Source organism: Thunnus thynnus, chromosome 23 (genome assembly GCF_963924715.1).
Source record: "Thunnus thynnus chromosome 23, fThuThy2.1, whole genome shotgun sequence".
NCBI classification, from domain to species: domain Eukaryota; kingdom Metazoa; phylum Chordata; class Actinopteri; order Scombriformes; family Scombridae; genus Thunnus; species Thunnus thynnus.
In genome coordinates, this window is record NC_089539.1 from 5,183,040 (window position 1) to 5,200,614 (window position 17,575).

Below are 17,575 nucleotides of genomic sequence, written 5' to 3' on the forward strand. Positions count from 1 at the left end.
ATACATCAAGTTTCCAGAACCACCCACTCAAAACACATTTCTACTGTATGTCATGTCTAGTATTTGGGTCTCAAAAACACCATAATAACTGTGCTTTGTCACACTATCAATGGGGTTCTGAACATAAAATGTCATTAAAAGCAGATAATTTCAGTACATTACCTTCTTTAACACCCTAGTAACATTTAATTTAACATCCTGTTAAGATTGCTAACAATTCATGCACTTCTGCCAGCAACCACAGTGCAGCTGCTGTAATTATTAATAAGCATTATCTAATAAATAAATAAAAACCATGGGTGAATAAATGCACAACTTTGTCAAATGGAACAAAATTGTATGTGTCCGAGTATATGGTATGTGTGTGTGTCTGTGTGTGTCTGTGTGTGTAGCTACTGTTCAGAGACAGCGTATGCTTATCTAAAAGTACCATGCCAGCATTTTTGTCTGACCCCTTTTATACAGTGTAACACAGCGCTCCATGTCCACTGATGCAAAGCATTACCGTCGAGTCACGCCCGGCAACATCAGTCTGACAGCCCGTTGCCAGGACGATGCCAACGGGGCGGAGTCTGTGCAGAGGCCTGAGGAAGAGGGATGATCACACAGAGGAAAGTAGATTACATGGCCTAATAAAAACATGAGGTGTTTCCCTTATCATCCAGTGTGGTCATCTCCTATTCTTACCTGCTTCCTTCTTTCCTTTCCTCTCTATTATTTACTCTCCATCTTTTTCTTTTCACTGTCTCTATGCCCTTTCTCTCTTTTATAGTCCCTTTCTTCCTCCTTTCACTCAATTGTGCCTCTCTTCTTTTACCTTTACTCATACCCTCCCTCTCTTTATTCTTTTGTTCCTCCCTCTCTCTTTAACTACCCCCTGCCTTCTTTCCTCCCTTCGTTCCCCCTTCCCTCCCTTCGTCCTTTTTGTTTCCTACCTCCCTTATGCCCTCCTTTCTTTCCCCTCTTTTCCTTCCCTCCCCTTCTTTTTTCCCTACCACCCTCTCTCCTCTCCTCTTTTTCTTGCTTGCCGTCCCTCTATCTACTTCTCCCCTACTTTCCCTCCATCATACTTGCTCCCATCCTTGCCTTCTCTTCCTTCTCCCTCCTTTCTGCTTTATACCCTCCATCTGCCCCTCCCTGCGTCCTTCCTCATTCCCTCCTCCCTCGTTCCTCTCTAGCCTTGAAGGAAAACTAGCCAGTCATCAGGATGATGTATCCTAGCAACAGTGACATCCCGCCCATTCAGTATCAGGATGAACCAAATTTAATTTTTGGATGAAGAGGAGGAGCAGGAGAAGAGTAGAGACTGTGATTGGAGGGAGTGGAAGGGGGAGGAGGGGCGAGGGAGGGTAATACCCATCACTTGATATCAGTTGACACTTTTTTTTTTTTTATTGTATAATTCTGGACCAAATGTTAATCACACAGTGTTCATTTTAAAAATCAAACACTAACTGCACATATTGAAGTTCACTCTGTCTCCTCCTAAACCTCTTGGAAACTATATATCGTTGGTAAAGCATTTTTCATAGTCAGAAACCACTAATTCATGATTCTAAAAATGTGAGGAAGGCAAAGGGATGAAGACCTCTGATGTTTACTCACCAGTGATGCATTAGATTTTCTTTGACTACGAACAGGAGGCTCTAAGATTCATCAGAACAATTCATCATGTTTATATCTGTCACAGAAAGAAAAGAACATTCTCCAGAGGCTTGGTGGAGTTGATATTTAGTTTATGGTGGGAAAAAGTACAGTAAAGTTATGTCAATAAATATTGACTGAAAACAGTGTTAGTTCCCTGTCTGACCTGAACAAATTCACCAGAAAAGGCAAAAATCTTTTTTTTTCTGTTGAGGTCAGCAACGAACCTTCTGGATCTGGTCTGGATTCAGTGTCATGGTGACAGACACTTTACCAGAGTGGATGTTTGCCATCAGAGGGGCTTGAACCTTGAAGAATGATCTCTCTAGATAACACAACTGCCATTGCTGTAACACTGCTGCCATGAAAGAGACATTTTCGCCGAAAGTCAGCTCAACGTTGTAATTTAACTGTGAAATATTGACTTGTTTCAAAAGTACGTACGTATAATCATGTCCAAACCCGGGGAAGACCACAAAATACAACCAGCGGAAGTTGCAAAAGACATGAAGCAACACAGGAAGGAGAGGAGCGCTTTCATCATCAATTTTCTCAAGTGAAATTGAAAGCAATTCAGATTGAGTTCATTGCAGCAGTCAGGAAGTCTGTCTGTTCCTCTTGAAAGAAAAAAAACATTAATCTGAACTTCAACAAGAAAGTCGTCAACAAACACTTGTGAGTACAGTAATATTTTCTCTTTTTAAATTAGGAGCATTAACACTTAATGCAGCTATATAAAAACAAAATACTAAGCACATAATTTCAGTGTTTTTCACACTTTTACTTTTGTTTTTAGTCTGTAGACATGGCAACAGCCAGCAGTCTCCTCTCCGAAGATCAGTTTCTGTGTTCCATCTGTCTGGATGTGTTCAATGATCCAGTCTCCATACCATGTGGACACAACTTCTGCAAAAACTGCATCACAAAACACTGGAATATTAGTGTTCAGTGTCAGTGTCCACTGTGTAATAAGCGTTTTGACAGAAGACCAGAAGTGCATGTCAACACTTTCATATCTGAGATGGCTGCTCAGTTCAGACAGTCAGGCTTAGAGGAAACCAATAGCTGCTCAGAGCAACAACAAGCCAAACCAGAAGTTCTCTGTGACGTCTGCACCGAAACCAAACTGAAGGCCTTGAAGTCCTGCGTGGTGTGTCTGACCTCCTACTGTGAGACTCACCTGGAGCCTCACCATAGAGTCCCTGGTCTGAAAAGACATAAGCTGATTGATCCTGTGAAGAACTTGGAAGGCAGGATGTGCAAGAAACATGAAAGACCTCTGGAGCTGTTCTGCAAGACTGACCAGATATGTGTTTGTCGGTTCTGCAATGAGTCAACTCACATGAGACATCTTATTGTTCCTTTGAAAGATGAATATGAAGGAAAGAAAGCAAAACTCAGGAAGACAGAGGCTAAAATTCAGCAGATGATCCAGGAGAGACAACTGAAGATTTGGGAGCTCCAACACTCAGTGGAGTTCAGCAAAGAGGAGGCAGACAGAGAGCTAGCTGACAGTGTGCAGGTCTTTGCTAATATGATTCAGTCTGTTGAGGAAGGTCTTGCTAAACTAATTGAGATGATTGAAGAGAAGCACAAAACAACAGAGAAACAGGCTGAAGGTCTCATCAGAGAGCTGGAAGAGGAAATCTCAAAGCTGATGAAGAGAAGTGCTGAGCTGGAGTATCTCTCATGCACTGAAGACCACCTCCAGTTCCTCCAAAGCTGTCCATCCCTGAACTCTGCTCCACCCTGCAAAGACTGGTCAGAGGTCAGAGTTCACTCATCAAATGAGGGGACTGTAAGGAAAGCTGTGGCTCAGCTGGAGGAGACACTCAGTCAAGAGATAAAGAGGCTGCTTGAGGCTGAACTGAAGACGGTCCAGCAGTATGCAGTGAATGTGACTTTCAATCAGGAAACAGCGCATCCTAAACTCATCCTATCAGACCATGGGAAACAAGTCAGTCACGGTGATGTAAAACAGAATCTTCCAGACAACCCAGAGAGATTTTCTTCATGTTGTGGTGTGTTAGGAAAGCAGAGCTTCACTTCAGGCAGATTTTACTATGAGGTTCAGGTTAAAGAGAAGACTGACTGGACTTTAGGAGTCGCCAGAGAGTCAATAAATAGGAAGGGGGAAATTAGGGTTTGCCCCAGGAACGGCTACTGGACTGTATGGTTGAGAAAAGGAGATGTATATCATGCTAATACTAGCCCTCCTGTCCGTCTCTTGCCGAAGTTAAAGCCTCAGAAGGTGGGGGTGTTTGTGGATTATGAGGAAGGTCTGGTCTCCTTTTATGATGTAGATGCTGCAGCTCTTATCTACTCCTTTACTGGCTGTAAGTTCAAAGAGAAACTCTATCCGTACTTCAGTCCCTGTTCTAATGATGGTGGTAGAAACTCTGCCCCTCTGATTATCTCTCCTGTCAATAACACATATTTGACCAATGTTTAGATTTTTTAAATAAAGGATTTATTTGGATGATGTGAACACGAAAACAAATTCAGCTCCATGTATGAAAAGGCCACCAAACTAATTTAAACTGGACTTGGACGAAAGTAAAACCAAGTAAACCTCAGACCAATTCCATATCCACAGCTGAATTAATCAGCATTGAATGAATGCTTAATAGAGCATTTTAGTCTCTTTTAGCTCATTGTTTTGGCTTTACAAGTTACCAAATCAGAGCTAAAGGAGAGTAAATATCGGACTTACATTCATCAGGTGACAAGCATTACGATTCCAACAGGATGATAATGTTTCATATTTGCTGTATTTGTAAGAAGGCTATCGTTTGCTAACACAATAGCCATGACAACTTTAAAAGGTGATAATATGTCACGGTTGTATGTCTGTCAGCTTCTTTTGAAGTTCTTCTGGCTCCTGGTGGCCGAATGTCCACTAATGCAACTTTAACAGAGGGCTGTAATAAAAATGTATTTAAAACATGTCATTGTGTTTCAATCCTAAAGTGGTATGATATGAATGTAAATGTCAAAAAGGAAGTTTATAAGATAAATGAACCATTAGCTAAAGACATTTATAGAAATTAATGATATGTAGACCTCAGAGTTTCCAGGTAATTCAATGCTCAGGTACTCTCTGTTTGGACGACAATGCTGTGTAATGTGGTTTGATAGTATGCAATATTCCATGATCAAATGTGCAAAAGTTAGAGAAAGAAATAAAGAAAGAAATAAAGCTGAGGGTTAGGAAATGGTTTGGGGTCAAATCTTATCTTAGCAATGTCCCCTGATGTGGAGAAGGACTGCTGGGACCACCTGCATCTATCCTAGAACTCGAATATATGTGCAACAGTAAGATTAGAGACGACACAAACAGAATATAAGGATCAAACTGTCAAATGTGCAGCAGCTGTTGTGTAAGCAGAGCAAAGTGTAACTTAATAGAGACAAACCAGCAGGTACAGTGTGGACTAAGACATGGAAATGCAAGTAAAACAGAGCAACCGTCACGGAGTGAGGAAACTTTTATATGGGAGGAGTGAAATGGTGGCAGGTGCATCAAAAAGAGGAGGTGGTCAGGTGTGATAAAGACAGTGTCCCAGGAATGAATGAAGTAGGTTTGCAGTAACATATTTTGCAGCAGCCTTTTGTTTTAAGAATAAGCCTTCTGTTAGCTTTAGCTGGGGAGCATGCTTGAACAGAAGCAGGATTTGTTCAGACTGTGCTGCAGTTTGGCTGGGTCTCTTTAAATTGGACATGGGGGGCTTAACCAGGATTCTGCAATACACTGTTAATCCTTCCTGAAATGTCATAGTCCAAAATGAGCTAAACACAGTTACAGGACAGTTTATACTGTCAATGAGGTGCCAGACTTCACTCGCCCTGAAAGCAAGAATAGGAAGGTAGTGGATATGGAAACTCATCTTATAGTGCTGTACAGTTATAGCACAGCATGATAGCATTGTCTGTTTACCTGAACAGATCTGTCTCTATGACTGCTTGTCTTTTATTATAACATTTAAACAGATGACAAATGTTGAGGTTTAATGGTTATGTACAGTAAGTGGACACATTTTGAGTAAGTGCTGAGTAAGAAAGAATTGATTATTGTTTATTTATGTTAAAGAATTAAATTAAATTGAAGTTAAAGTTTGGGCGAATCATCTGTGTCTCAGGTATGTTTTTGGTCCCGTTAGTGAGACATCTCAAAAACTAACAGAATTGAGAATTCAGTGACATTTAACAGAATTCAGTGACATCGGGTGGAACTTTAGGCTCTTTAGTGTTTGGTACAAAGAGAACCACTGTGTGGCTTTTTATGAAGCACTTCATAGTTTTTATTTTATTTAACAATTTGAACACAGGAATTCACTATTTCATGTATGTTTTTTGTTACTCCAATTAGATGAATTCATACTATGCCACAGGTATGGTTATAATCATCTTCAATGAACAAGGTAAGCAAGGTAAGATATTCTGTTGTTATAAGGCTACTAAATAGACCTATCAAATTGTTCTGTTTTTTTTTTTTTATAAGAAACTCTTGTTATAACAACATATCACTGTATGTCATCACACAGTGTTGTCATTATTTCACAAAATGTACTTACTTCATTATGATGGCATAATCACTTATCTTACTTAAACAAGAAACTTTTCTTGTTTTACATGATTGGTTTGTTGTTATAATCAAAGACATGGTAGCCCAGCAGCCATATGCTATAATATGATTGATCAATCATAACATGATTGATCTATCTGGCAGGATGTTTCCATATAGCTGTGAGCTGCTTTCTTGCTGTTCTATGTGTCTGAGCGTAATTATGAGTGGATTTGGTGTCAAATTAAATAAGTGATTGCCACCGACCGGGCTCAGTACCGGTCTGTGCAGTGTTATCTACCGGACCACAGATATTATCCTCCTGACAGCACACAGATGATTGGATATTTATGATGTGTACTCAGTGGTGGAAGAACTACTCAGATCCTTTACTGAACTAAAAGTATCAATACAGCAATGTAAAAATACTCCATTACAAGTAAAAGTCCTGCATGAAAAATTCTACATAAGTATTATGAGCTTGATGTAGTTAAAGTATTGCAGTAAAAGTAGTGGTTTGGTCCCTCTGACTGATATATTATTATATATGACATCATTAGATTATTAATACTGGAGCATCAGTGTTAGAGCAGCATGTTACTGTTGTAGCTGCTGGAGGTGGAGCTAGTTTCAACTACTTTATATACAGGTGGCTAGTTTAGTTCAGCGGTTCCCAACCTAGGGGTCGGGCCCCTCCAAAGGGTCACCAGATAAATCTGAGGGGTCGTGAGATGATTAACGGGAGAGGAAAGAAGAAAAAACAAAGTTCTGATACACAAATCTGTTTTCAGTTTTTGCACTTTTTCTCTAATCTTTGATTTTTGGTGAAATATTGGATCATTTGAACATTTATTGAAATGAAAACATGTGAGAAGTTTAGAGGGAAAAATCACTATTTGGTGGAGCTGTTAACAACTCATAGACATGTGAAATGTGACCCCGACTACACACTGCTTTATGTAAGATGTCAAAAGCCAAAAAGGTTGGAAAACACTGGTTTCATGTTTAACAATGTGTTGTTGAAATTCCCCTCTATACGTGCATTTTGCACCAACAATTCTATAATGAAGATTTTAAAGATTAAAATAACTGAATAATACAAAAAGAGCTTTGCTAATGTTTCACCAGTAAAATTGTAATATAAACTTAGCACAAAAAGTAAGGAAATTTGTGTTTGGTAGATTATTTCTTTGTTGTAACAATGCTTCTTGGCAATAAATCTTATACCGTTGGAAAGCCTGTTTATTTCCCTTTTAAATGGTGCCACATTTGTAAGGAACATGCATTTGTGGGATGAGCAGCAGAGCTGAGTATGTGGGTTGCACCCATGAAAAATTTGCCAAATCTTCTCTGCCAATGCCAAACAGCTTATTTTGCTGTTGTTATTGACTCTTGTTTTGAGCTTCTGGTACCCCCAGGTGCTGCCAATCAGGTGCCTGATTGACACCTGATTGGCAGCACCTGGGAGCATGGGTTCTGCTACAGTGGTCAGCAGGTGTCTGCTCCAAGAATCGGCATGCCACGTTCGACTGATCTGGATAGGTCCCGTGAGATAGGGAAACTTAAAGCTGGTGTTCCACAAAACCAAGTTGCGGCATTATTTGGAGAGGCAAACCATCTAATTTGGGGAGGAGGATTGGGAAGGAGGTAAAGGCTCAGTGTTTACCACCAGTGTTGAGCTCTCTGAAGTACAATTTGTGGGCGTTGAAGGAACTGGCCCCTTAATTGGGATACAGCCTGGAAGTGAACTTGCCTTTAATCTCTACAGTGTAAATACAAGCCAAACTGGTAGTTTAAGATAGTAAAATGGAAGTTAGATCATCTTTAGCCTCAGTAACGATGTATTTCTGACTGAAACAGATCCTTATCCTTAGATGTGATTGGGTCGCTCAAACGAGAGCATGGCTTAGTGAATAGAGCGCAACAAGGAGCAGCAAAGGGACATGGAGCTGTAGGACTGTTCAACTCCACCCACACTTCCCTCATCCATGTTGTAAGATCAGGAGGGCGAGGATGGGGGTTACACAAATCAATTATACCTCAACCACATTCTTTGGCAATGTATACAAAGTTTTTGCCAGCTGGAAACCAAACACACCTCCTACTATGATATATTGAGTTAGCTAGTTACACCAAACCACATTTGATTGCTTCTCTGTAACCGCCCCTGAGTTCAAGATGAGTCATATTCTTATGTTTCTCATGAAGAAAAGAGGGGTTTTGATATTAAAAAATATACAAAATTAGTTTTTTAAACACTTATTTAGCATGTAACAGCAGATAAATAAAAGAATGAAACAACCACACAGGATTAGAATGAGCATGTCAGCTATTTTTTTTATGTTTAAATAATTTGGTTGATTGATAAAGAAAACATTGAGATATATTACTTTCAAGTTAGTGTGATGCAGAAAATGTAAAAAATTATGTCCATTCAGGAAAACTGCCTGAGGTAGTGTTTTCTTTTCATATCAGGGCCAGTTTCAAACAGCCATGAATCCAGCTCTCCCTCACTTATCTCCTCCTCTGCCTCCCTACTCTCCTTTCCTGCTTGTAATCCTGTTTGTTCCCTTTTTCCCCTTCTACCCTGCTTCCAATTTTTGTCTCTTCCTGCTTTTTTGCCTTCCATCCTTCTCTTTACCTCTAACTACTCCTTTCACTGCCACAAAATCTCATCCACCCCCATATTCCATACTATATACCCTTTTTCTCTCCCTGCCTCCTTTCCTGCCCTCCCTCTTGCTCTATCTCCCAAAATGTCTTCCTTCCTCCTTCCTCTCCCCCTCACTCCATCCTCCATTCCCAGTCCCACATCTGCTTCTTTTGCCTACTCTGCCTTTTTTCCTTCCTTATCAGTCACCTTCTTTCCCTGCCAAACTCTTCATTCCTCCTTCCAGATTTTCCTCTCTTCCCACATTCCTTCTTTCTCCATCCCTGCATGGGCAGACCTAGCAGTACCAGGGCATTGATGCAAAGCCAAGTAGGAAAGGGACAGAGTGGGGATTGATATCAGATGTTTTGTTATCTGAGAGGGACAGGGAGGACTGTTCTGCTCGCTCGACCTTCGTCAATGTCCTTGGCTCAGGAAATGACACCAAGCCAACAAAATCAAACAACTGTTTGGACAGATCCATGCTTCTCAAGCTTACTTGGACATCACTTTCAAAGACTTTCTAGGTGCAGTTTTGGCGAAATTCAAGGACACTGGTTGGGTGTTTTTTATTTTTATTTTTTTATTTAAGAATTAAGGATTTCAGAAGTTGGTTTCTCCCCAGGAGGTACTTTGAAATGAATATATTTCTTTGCCAGTACTTTTAAGGTTTAATGTTAACACTCTTATATCCCTCATTTCTTTTGTGAAGATTTGAAGTGTGAAGGAACATGTGACAGACGTTGTATCCCTACTATTCTGCCTCCTGTAATTGTCTCATCAGTGCATTTTTATTGCTTCTTGTCCTTATAACTAACCGATAATGAATCAATGAATTAAGAGAGGTGAAAATATTTCATTAGTTTTCTGGTAAAGCCTTGTTTTACATGCTCACCTTTCAGTGCTGTAGTCCCAGTCTTTTACCTCTGGTTGCTGGAAAAAACTGGGGGTTAGCTACTGTATGTACAATTTTAAGGTAGTTGTACTTGTGTTCTTTTTATGTTCATACTTCTAATGTACTACATTTAAGAGGGAAACATTGTACTTTTTACATCACTACATGTATTTGACAAACAAAAAACCTATGGTGAGTTTACAAAGTGATATACTGTTAAGTGTTAAACTACCAAACAGTAATTAATATAAAGTGCTTTAGTTAAAATGGGCCCCACCTCAACCAGCTACATTAAAATGCTGCTTACATGTTAATAGCAATAGTAATCTCATAATATATGACGTGGTCACATTGCAGTGACAGAGGCCATTCTGCTGTCTAATGAGTACTTTTGTCACTACATGTGTTTTGTTGCTAATCCTGGAAAGACTCTACATCCCCATCTAATGGTGACCAACCTCTCCTACGATCAACTGAATGCTTTCAAACAAGGATGAGGAAGCTTTTATCTTTCCTGCTCATTATCACAAGTTCATTTGGTGTTTTAAAATTTAAATACCAACGTGGGACTCATTTACTGACAGTCTAAAAGCTTATATTTCAGATTTAAAAGCTTGCTGCATAAAGGTACCAAATGCACTTGCATGAGAGGAGAGAAGAGGGATTCTTTATGTTTCCTATGTTATAATTGTCATAAATGTGAAATATCATAATTACTGTTATTACTGGGTATTAATAATGGGAATTTTTGAAATTGGAAGGAGCTTTTTATTTAATAAGATGGCAACCTAGTAAACAATTACTAATCCATCTGAAGTAAATCTGATTTAAATCTATGAAATTCATTTTTCTCTATTTGCCACACACACACACTCATTCCATGCATCCATTTTCATTTTATGGATCTTATTGGTATTCATTTATTTCTTATTTCCATTTTGTTTTGCTGATGTTATTTAGATTCCTCTCTCCAATCCAGCCAAGTCTTGCTCTGCATTTGGACCTTTGTTTTATTTGTTAGGGTGAAATGTCTCCATAAGCATGACTTCACTTCAACTTCTTAGTCATCTACATAATGATATAAATGATGTTCATGTGTTTTAATTGTATTACTGTTGCACCTCGCTGTAGTTACAAAATGAAACTTAAAATTGTAACGGACTATTTTTTTGACAGATAAACTAAACACTAGTGACAACCAACAGCCCTTCATATAAAATCAATAAGCACAGAATAAGTAATAAATGCAATATACAGTTGCTTTGGACAATGATGTGTCCGAACACCAAACACAGACAAAAGACGCAGGATGTCATTTGTTTTTATTCTGTGTTATGTTACATGTGACCATAAACTTCCAGGAAGTTATAGTTGCCATGGGGATACAGTAAATATATTCATGTACTCTGATAGGAAAAAGTGTATTTTGTGTTTGTGTATGTGTGTGTGTGTGTGTGTGTGTTAGGGTAGGAGGGGGCAGTGGCAAGAGTGCACGAGTTGAGGACAGTCGCTTGTGTGTGCCGTCGAGTGACGAGGAGTGGAATAAAACCAACTGTTTTAAAAATTTTTCAATCAGTTTTGAAAAACAAACAAGAAAAGAAAAAAAGTGGTCTAATGCTACAAGCAGAAAAAAACAACCCACATACAAAAGAGGAATAAATAAAATGTATTATCTTACAGAAACAGCAACAACAGACAGCAGAGATGTTTATTTCCCTCTGAATTTGGTGTGAGAGAGAGTGAGAGAGAGACAAAGACGACAACGGACAGTGGAGTTATCTCTCGTTCCCTCTCTCTCCTGTGGCAGGAATCAGCATCCGGAAATCTACGGGTGCGTTACTATGGCGACGCTTTTGGGTGGGGAGGCAGGAGCTGGGTGGGGCTGCGAGCTGTGGAGCTGGAGTCAGATTCTTTTCTAAGGCTTCGTATGGCACGTCCGCTCTAAAACACTACAGTGACTACAGCTGCAGCCAGTCCCAACAACGCCTTTCATCCAGATCATTCCCCTCGCCTTAAGACTGGGACTCAGGCTACATCTGTATGCTCCACACCACATCCCCCCACATCCCTGCCACCCTCCTATCACCTCCCCATAACCCCTAATCTACACCCCATCCCCAGTCCAACTCTAGAAGGCACTGGTATATACTTATTTCTCCACATTCTAACATCTGGATTCTATATTAAGATGAGCGATTGAGGCAATGAGGAAACACGAAAATACACGTACAGATACACACGGGCCAGCCGGGTAACTTATGGGGGTGCAGCTGGCTCCCGACAATGCTACCAGTCTTTCTTTATAACTGTGTTAGAGTTTTCATCGCTTAACAGTCTGCTGACGGCGGAGGCAACCGGATATGTAAACATCGACAAGGCTAACATCATGACAGGCGAAGAGAGATACAAAATCAATGTTCAGATATTGTCCATAAGTGGTTTGTAACTTTTTAAATGGCCTCAAATTGTTTCACTTACTTGCATCTTGGGGAAAAATCCTGACAGACTGTGTGGAAGAAGGGTCAGGGTCTAATATGTTGCCTTCATCCTTGAAAATGGATACAGCTTTAGCTCAGTTTCACTTTCCAAATTAACTTTTTAATATACAAATGAGACTGCTGGGACCAGAGTTTGTTTTTCTATGTAATAGTGCTAAAGTTACTCTGTCCTCATAAGCCATGGTCCTCATAAGCCATGGTCCTCATAAGCCATGGTCCTCATAAGTCATGGTCCTCATAAGCCATGGTCCTCATAAGCCATGGTCCTCATAAGTCATGGTCCTCATAAGCCATGGTCCTCATAAGCCATGGTTCTCATAAGCCTGTCAATTATTCAAGCTATTATGTCTGCCATTTAGTACCATATTTCCAAAGAGGAAGGCGACAGATAGGAACCACAATGTACGCTAACAAATTTCAAAAAAGTCCCAATTAGGTTTGGACTAAAGCTGCGAAATGAATAAATACTGCTAAATAACTGCAACTTCTTCTTGAGGCCATGTGGACACATTTCTGATGGGAGTCTAAGTGTGCACCCCATTTAACTGTTTTTCATCCATGTGTATCTACAGAGCAGTGGACAGAAGGACACACTGGGTTCAAGAGACTGGCTTGTGCACGGAGCGCGGGAGTGTCTATATTGCCAACCTTGGTGTTGAAACGCCACGCGCTTCTTGCGAGGAACGAGTCGTCCCGTTGGATATATACACAGTGAACAGGAGCGACTACTACTCTACACACTGAGTTTGGCTGGTACTTGCGTACATTTGGAATGATTTACTATGGTGATAGTAGTTAATTAGAAAAAGTCTATCGCCTCCTCTCACTAGTAGCTTACTAAAGTGTCTACTCTACATTTCCTGGTTTACATCTGAGGCGCAAAAGCACTGGAAGCTATGAGCGATGCTCTGAATTATCTTTGCCAAGAAGAAGAGTTTCTCCTCTCACGGCTTGGTCTGGTGTCTGTTTTGAAATTTGGAGACCATCCTGTAGACCAGCTAGTCTAAACACCTTTCGTATTATGAACATATAGCAGCTAACTTACCTCTAAATGCACTTTTAGTTTTCTTGCTGAGAGTGAGATGAGAGGATTGATACCACTCTGAGATAATAGAGTGGTATTGATCTTCTCATCTAATAATGCGGCAAGAAATTGAATGAGGGTATTTCCCAAATCTCAAACTACTCCTTCAACTTGTCATTACCTCCAAGAGGGAAGTTTTCTGACTGCGTCACTCAGAATCCATGTTTTGCCATCTTCTCACTAAGAACACTTTGATTAAAATGATTCATCAAGTCCCTTTACCTGAATCTACGGCAGTGGTCACTAGCTGATGAAATATCATAAAAATCATCTTCTTTGGCCATCTGTAGACCTTCCAAACTTCCTCAGAGCAGAAATGTTGAATCAGTGAGACGTCCACTGTAAGCGCACAATGTTAGTAAAAACATTGGACATTTCCAGTGCGTTTGTGCCTTAAAACAGAATACTGTACATAGGGCTAATGTCCTAACCACACTCCTCTAGCTGTACATGCTACCTATACAATGACATTGTGTCAAATATCTGACTTTTTTTTTTTAAAACATTGACTTTGTATGAAAAAGATGGAGTTATAATATACAGCAGAAATTATAGCTTCTGTTCCTTTTGACAATATCACGTGTTGTTTGTCTTCCTCATCCATTTCCACTTGTGGGAACCCCAGCTGATATGAAAGTGTCTGATAAAAAAATAAAATAAAAAATAAAAGTCACACAGATTGGACCACTTTGTTTTTCTCTCCCTTATCAACGCTTTTTGTCCCGGGCAGACCTCTATTCACAAAGGACACACCAAGCAAAGAAACAAAACAATTTAAAAACAAAACATTAAAACATTAAAGATTTCTTTTTTTTAAAACCTGTGTTACCATCTGAGTCGTGGTTCTCGTATCCGTGTTAAAAGGTTCCCTGTTGTTTGAGGTGAAATGTGAATCAACAGAGTGGTTTCACTCCATCAGAAAAGAACACAAACAGCAGCTGAAACGGCTGCTGTTTCCTTTGCCTCTTACGTCGAGGCAAGTCGATAACCTCCAGAGTGGCAGTCGAGACTTCATCACACCAAACTCCAACAACTTCTCCTCATCAGCTCGCTCTCCGCTTTGAAATCTGTGGATCTCTCCAAAGTTTTGGAATGGACTGGTTAAAAATAAATAAGAGTTTGTTTTTTTTTTAAAGTCTCTTTTTCTGTGGAAGTCTTTGCTTTTTTGGACGTGTGTAGTCGGATTTAATAAAGACAGAGAAGACGAGAACTGCGGGAGCCCGTCATCGCTGTCCTCCGCTTTAACACCCAATGTTCAGAGAGTGTGTCTGTGTGTGTGTGTGTGTGTGTGTGTGAGTGCATCACTCTCTCTGTGGGGGTTATGGCTGCTACTTGAAGACATAGTTGATCAGGACCTGAAGGAGGATGAGGAAAATGATGATGACGTAGTCGCGCTGCTGGAGGAAGGAGCCGCCCTCCACCCGGCCTGCCGCACGACTCCGCAGCACGCTGATGCTCCTACAAACACACAGGAGTTATGAGCGGCTGCTCTAAAGGTGTACATCACATCACACTAAAGATATAGTGTAAATTATGTTCTTCTCACCTGTTAATGTCCTCCTGCGTCTGCTTTATAGATTCAATGGCACTTTGAAGTTCACTGAGGTCTGCTCCTTTTTTCCTCAGCCGACTGTTATGCTTGCTTTTGTGTCCTGTAACAAAGTATGATTGAGTGGATGTGAAAGAAGGTTTTTATGACAAAAAATGCAATAGAAACTTGGGGATCACGCAGACTCTAAGGTTGTTGGACACTTGAACTGAAGCGTATAAGCAAAGAGTCGAGTCCCTTCACCACCACCTCCAGAAGAAATCACTAATGACCACCAGAGTGTGCTGTTTATTCACTTTCATAGCCTCTAACATCAGAAGTTGCCCATTGAAAACTCCCACTGAGCAATGATTTGGTGTTTTTGCAGGTTAAAACATATAACACGGCTATATTTGGTTGAAAAGTTAACGATTTTTAGATATCTAGATAACATATAATTGTCGTTTCAACAGAATTTTATAATATTTCAATATGTAGTCAGGACCTGCTTCACACTGAAACATAGTGAGTTAAAGAAATAACTGATATTTGTAAAAGAAAACCTTCAATTTTCAGATTTTACCAGTTTTTTGGGCTATTAACTTGAATTGTCTATTTGTACTAGTAACTTTGTACAACATGTGTAAAATTTAGAATATATGCTGTAGTTCAGTAAACCCGAATGTTGACTTTTACCATTAAATTTACAGTTAATAGCCAGTTTTATTCATGTGTGTGTGGTGTGTGACTCACGTTCGCTGCCAGATGAGTCTTGGCGGTCGGGTTCGGGTGACGAGCAGCCACTCTCTGGGCTCTTGGGCTTGTCGCTCTTGTGTTTCCTCTTTGGCACCGTTACCTACACACGCCCACACAAACAGTCACACACAAACACACAGAGAGAAACAGGTCAACAAATATGCCGCAAACACCAGCTACAACAAAATAAAATTACATACTTACTGTATATACAAAGGATACAAAACAGAAATACATACAAGTGTTCAAACACACACAGCCAGAACAAAATGGTGCTTGATGCACACGCACTCTACCTTCGCACACACACACACATTCCCTCACAAACATGGTAGTCAGTGTTGGTGCAGTAATGACAGCAGTAGCAGTACAAGGCATGCTGGTGCATCAGTGAGTCACATCCATTTAAAGCACTCAGGCAAATGACACAAGCTGCGCCTGACATGAACCAAACCTGCCAAGACCCTTTAGTTTACTTCTGATTTAGTTGAAAGGGATTAAATTCTGACTGGATTGCAGCTCTTTTTCTAAAAGCTTCATTTAATGTGATGCGGTTTTGCAGCACTGAGGTCATAGTCGGCCAAAAGAGGTTAAACGGTTGATTTAATGTTGGTAGCGTGTGAACATTTCAGGTTTGGCCTGACAAAGACCACAGAACGAAAATGTCCTTTTCAACTATTTTTATCACTCTGGATGATGTTTTAAAAGAATATTCCTCCCAAGAATGATTTTTCCTTTGTCTACTGTAATAACTCCACTGCTTCAATTTCTTGCAAATTCAAGAGTTGATTTTGTTTAAGCAGGAATGGATGTTAATGCTGTGTAGAGTCATGTAACCAGCAGCTGATCAGAAACTGATACAGAAGCACTGTTTTACTTCTCAGTGCATCGTATTTGTTTTACAAAAGCTAAACCAAACATTTTTGACGGTGACAGTTACTGATATGAAGAAGAAGAGGCCTGGGGCGCTTGGCAGGTGGTTACTTTGAACACACACACTCCCAAAAAAACAAAACAAAAAAAAAAATACATTGACAGACCATTACATGGACTGCACCACAGCAGCCTTCAGCTACTCAACATTACATGAACCAGGAGCAGCTCAGTAGAAGTTTAGACTCAGTGAATGATCACAAGACACATAGAAACAAATCAAATGGAGATGAGAACAGACACAGGTGAAGGGTGAAGCGACCAGGTGTTGATGGCTGGTGGTTGGTCTGTTGATGTAATGGATGGAGCTGTTCTCTGTTTTGTACTTTGTATGGGAGAAAACTGAGGTGCAAAAATATATATATATATGTATACTGTGTATATATATATATATACATATCAAAAATGCGAAGCTCACTCCATACTGATATCAGTCTTAGAAGAAGAATACCAATTAAACACTCACAAGGGTTTATTACAGTATCATTTCATTTCACATTGGGCATTTCATTTGCAGCTAGAGATGCCACCTCCACTTTTACTGTAAGGAGATTGTTGGAACACAGTTTAAAAAAGGCAACTTTTTATTGAGTAACATGACAAAAAACAGTGTCTGCTGGGTTAAATAATGTGCGTTTAAAAATCAAGATTGTTCCAATCCGTTTTCTAAAAGGTGTAAATAAGTGGTAAATGACAGTAAATTGAGTTTTAACATCCTTTGCAGACACTCTACCAAGTACTGGGAAAGTGCCTGACAACATTGTGTAGCAGTACGGATACTTGCTGCAGCCTTAATTACTCAGAAACTGACTTGTCCGGAGCCTCCAGGGACAGACTGTCTCAAAATACTGCTGGTGTGGCACATGTAGTCCTTCGTGATGAATTATCAGAGGGAGAAGTGTATTATCTTGTTATCCGCTTACTTCAGCATGCAGTTGGACATAACCTTCCCTCCCATACAGAGAGAACGGCAGGCAAGAAAAGAGCAAAACAGAAGCAGAGAGACAAAGAAACACGGAGCGG

The 17,575-nt window shown here is 40.1% G+C and overlaps 2 protein-coding genes across 7 annotated transcripts in view; one reads left to right on the plus strand and one right to left on the minus strand.

The window, feature by feature from the left end:
- Positions 1-329: 329 nt before the first annotated feature.
- On the plus strand, positions 330-4,592 carry LOC137176095 (E3 ubiquitin-protein ligase TRIM39-like). Its single transcript, XM_067582157.1, has 2 exons — positions 330-2,319; positions 2,441-4,592. The coding sequence occupies exon 2, from the start codon at positions 2,450-2,452 to the stop codon at positions 4,094-4,096; it is 1,647 nt and encodes a 548-aa protein (XP_067438258.1). The 5' UTR covers positions 330-2,319; positions 2,441-2,449; the 3' UTR covers positions 4,097-4,592.
- A 6,466-nt stretch (positions 4,593-11,058) lies between these two features.
- osbpl8 (oxysterol binding protein-like 8) overlaps positions 11,059-17,575 on the minus strand; it is a 99,306-nt gene continuing 92,789 nt past the window's right edge. For all 6 annotated transcript variants that reach the window (XM_067581056.1, XM_067581053.1, XM_067581055.1 and 3 more), the window contains 3 exons: positions 15,617-15,719; positions 14,882-14,987; positions 11,059-14,793 (listed from right to left, as the gene is read on the minus strand). In XM_067581056.1, the coding sequence (XP_067437157.1) occupies positions 14,664-14,793; positions 14,882-14,987; positions 15,617-15,719 (339 nt within the window). In that variant the 3' untranslated portion in view covers positions 11,059-14,663. The remainder of the gene's footprint in view (positions 14,794-14,881; positions 14,988-15,616; positions 15,720-17,575) is intronic.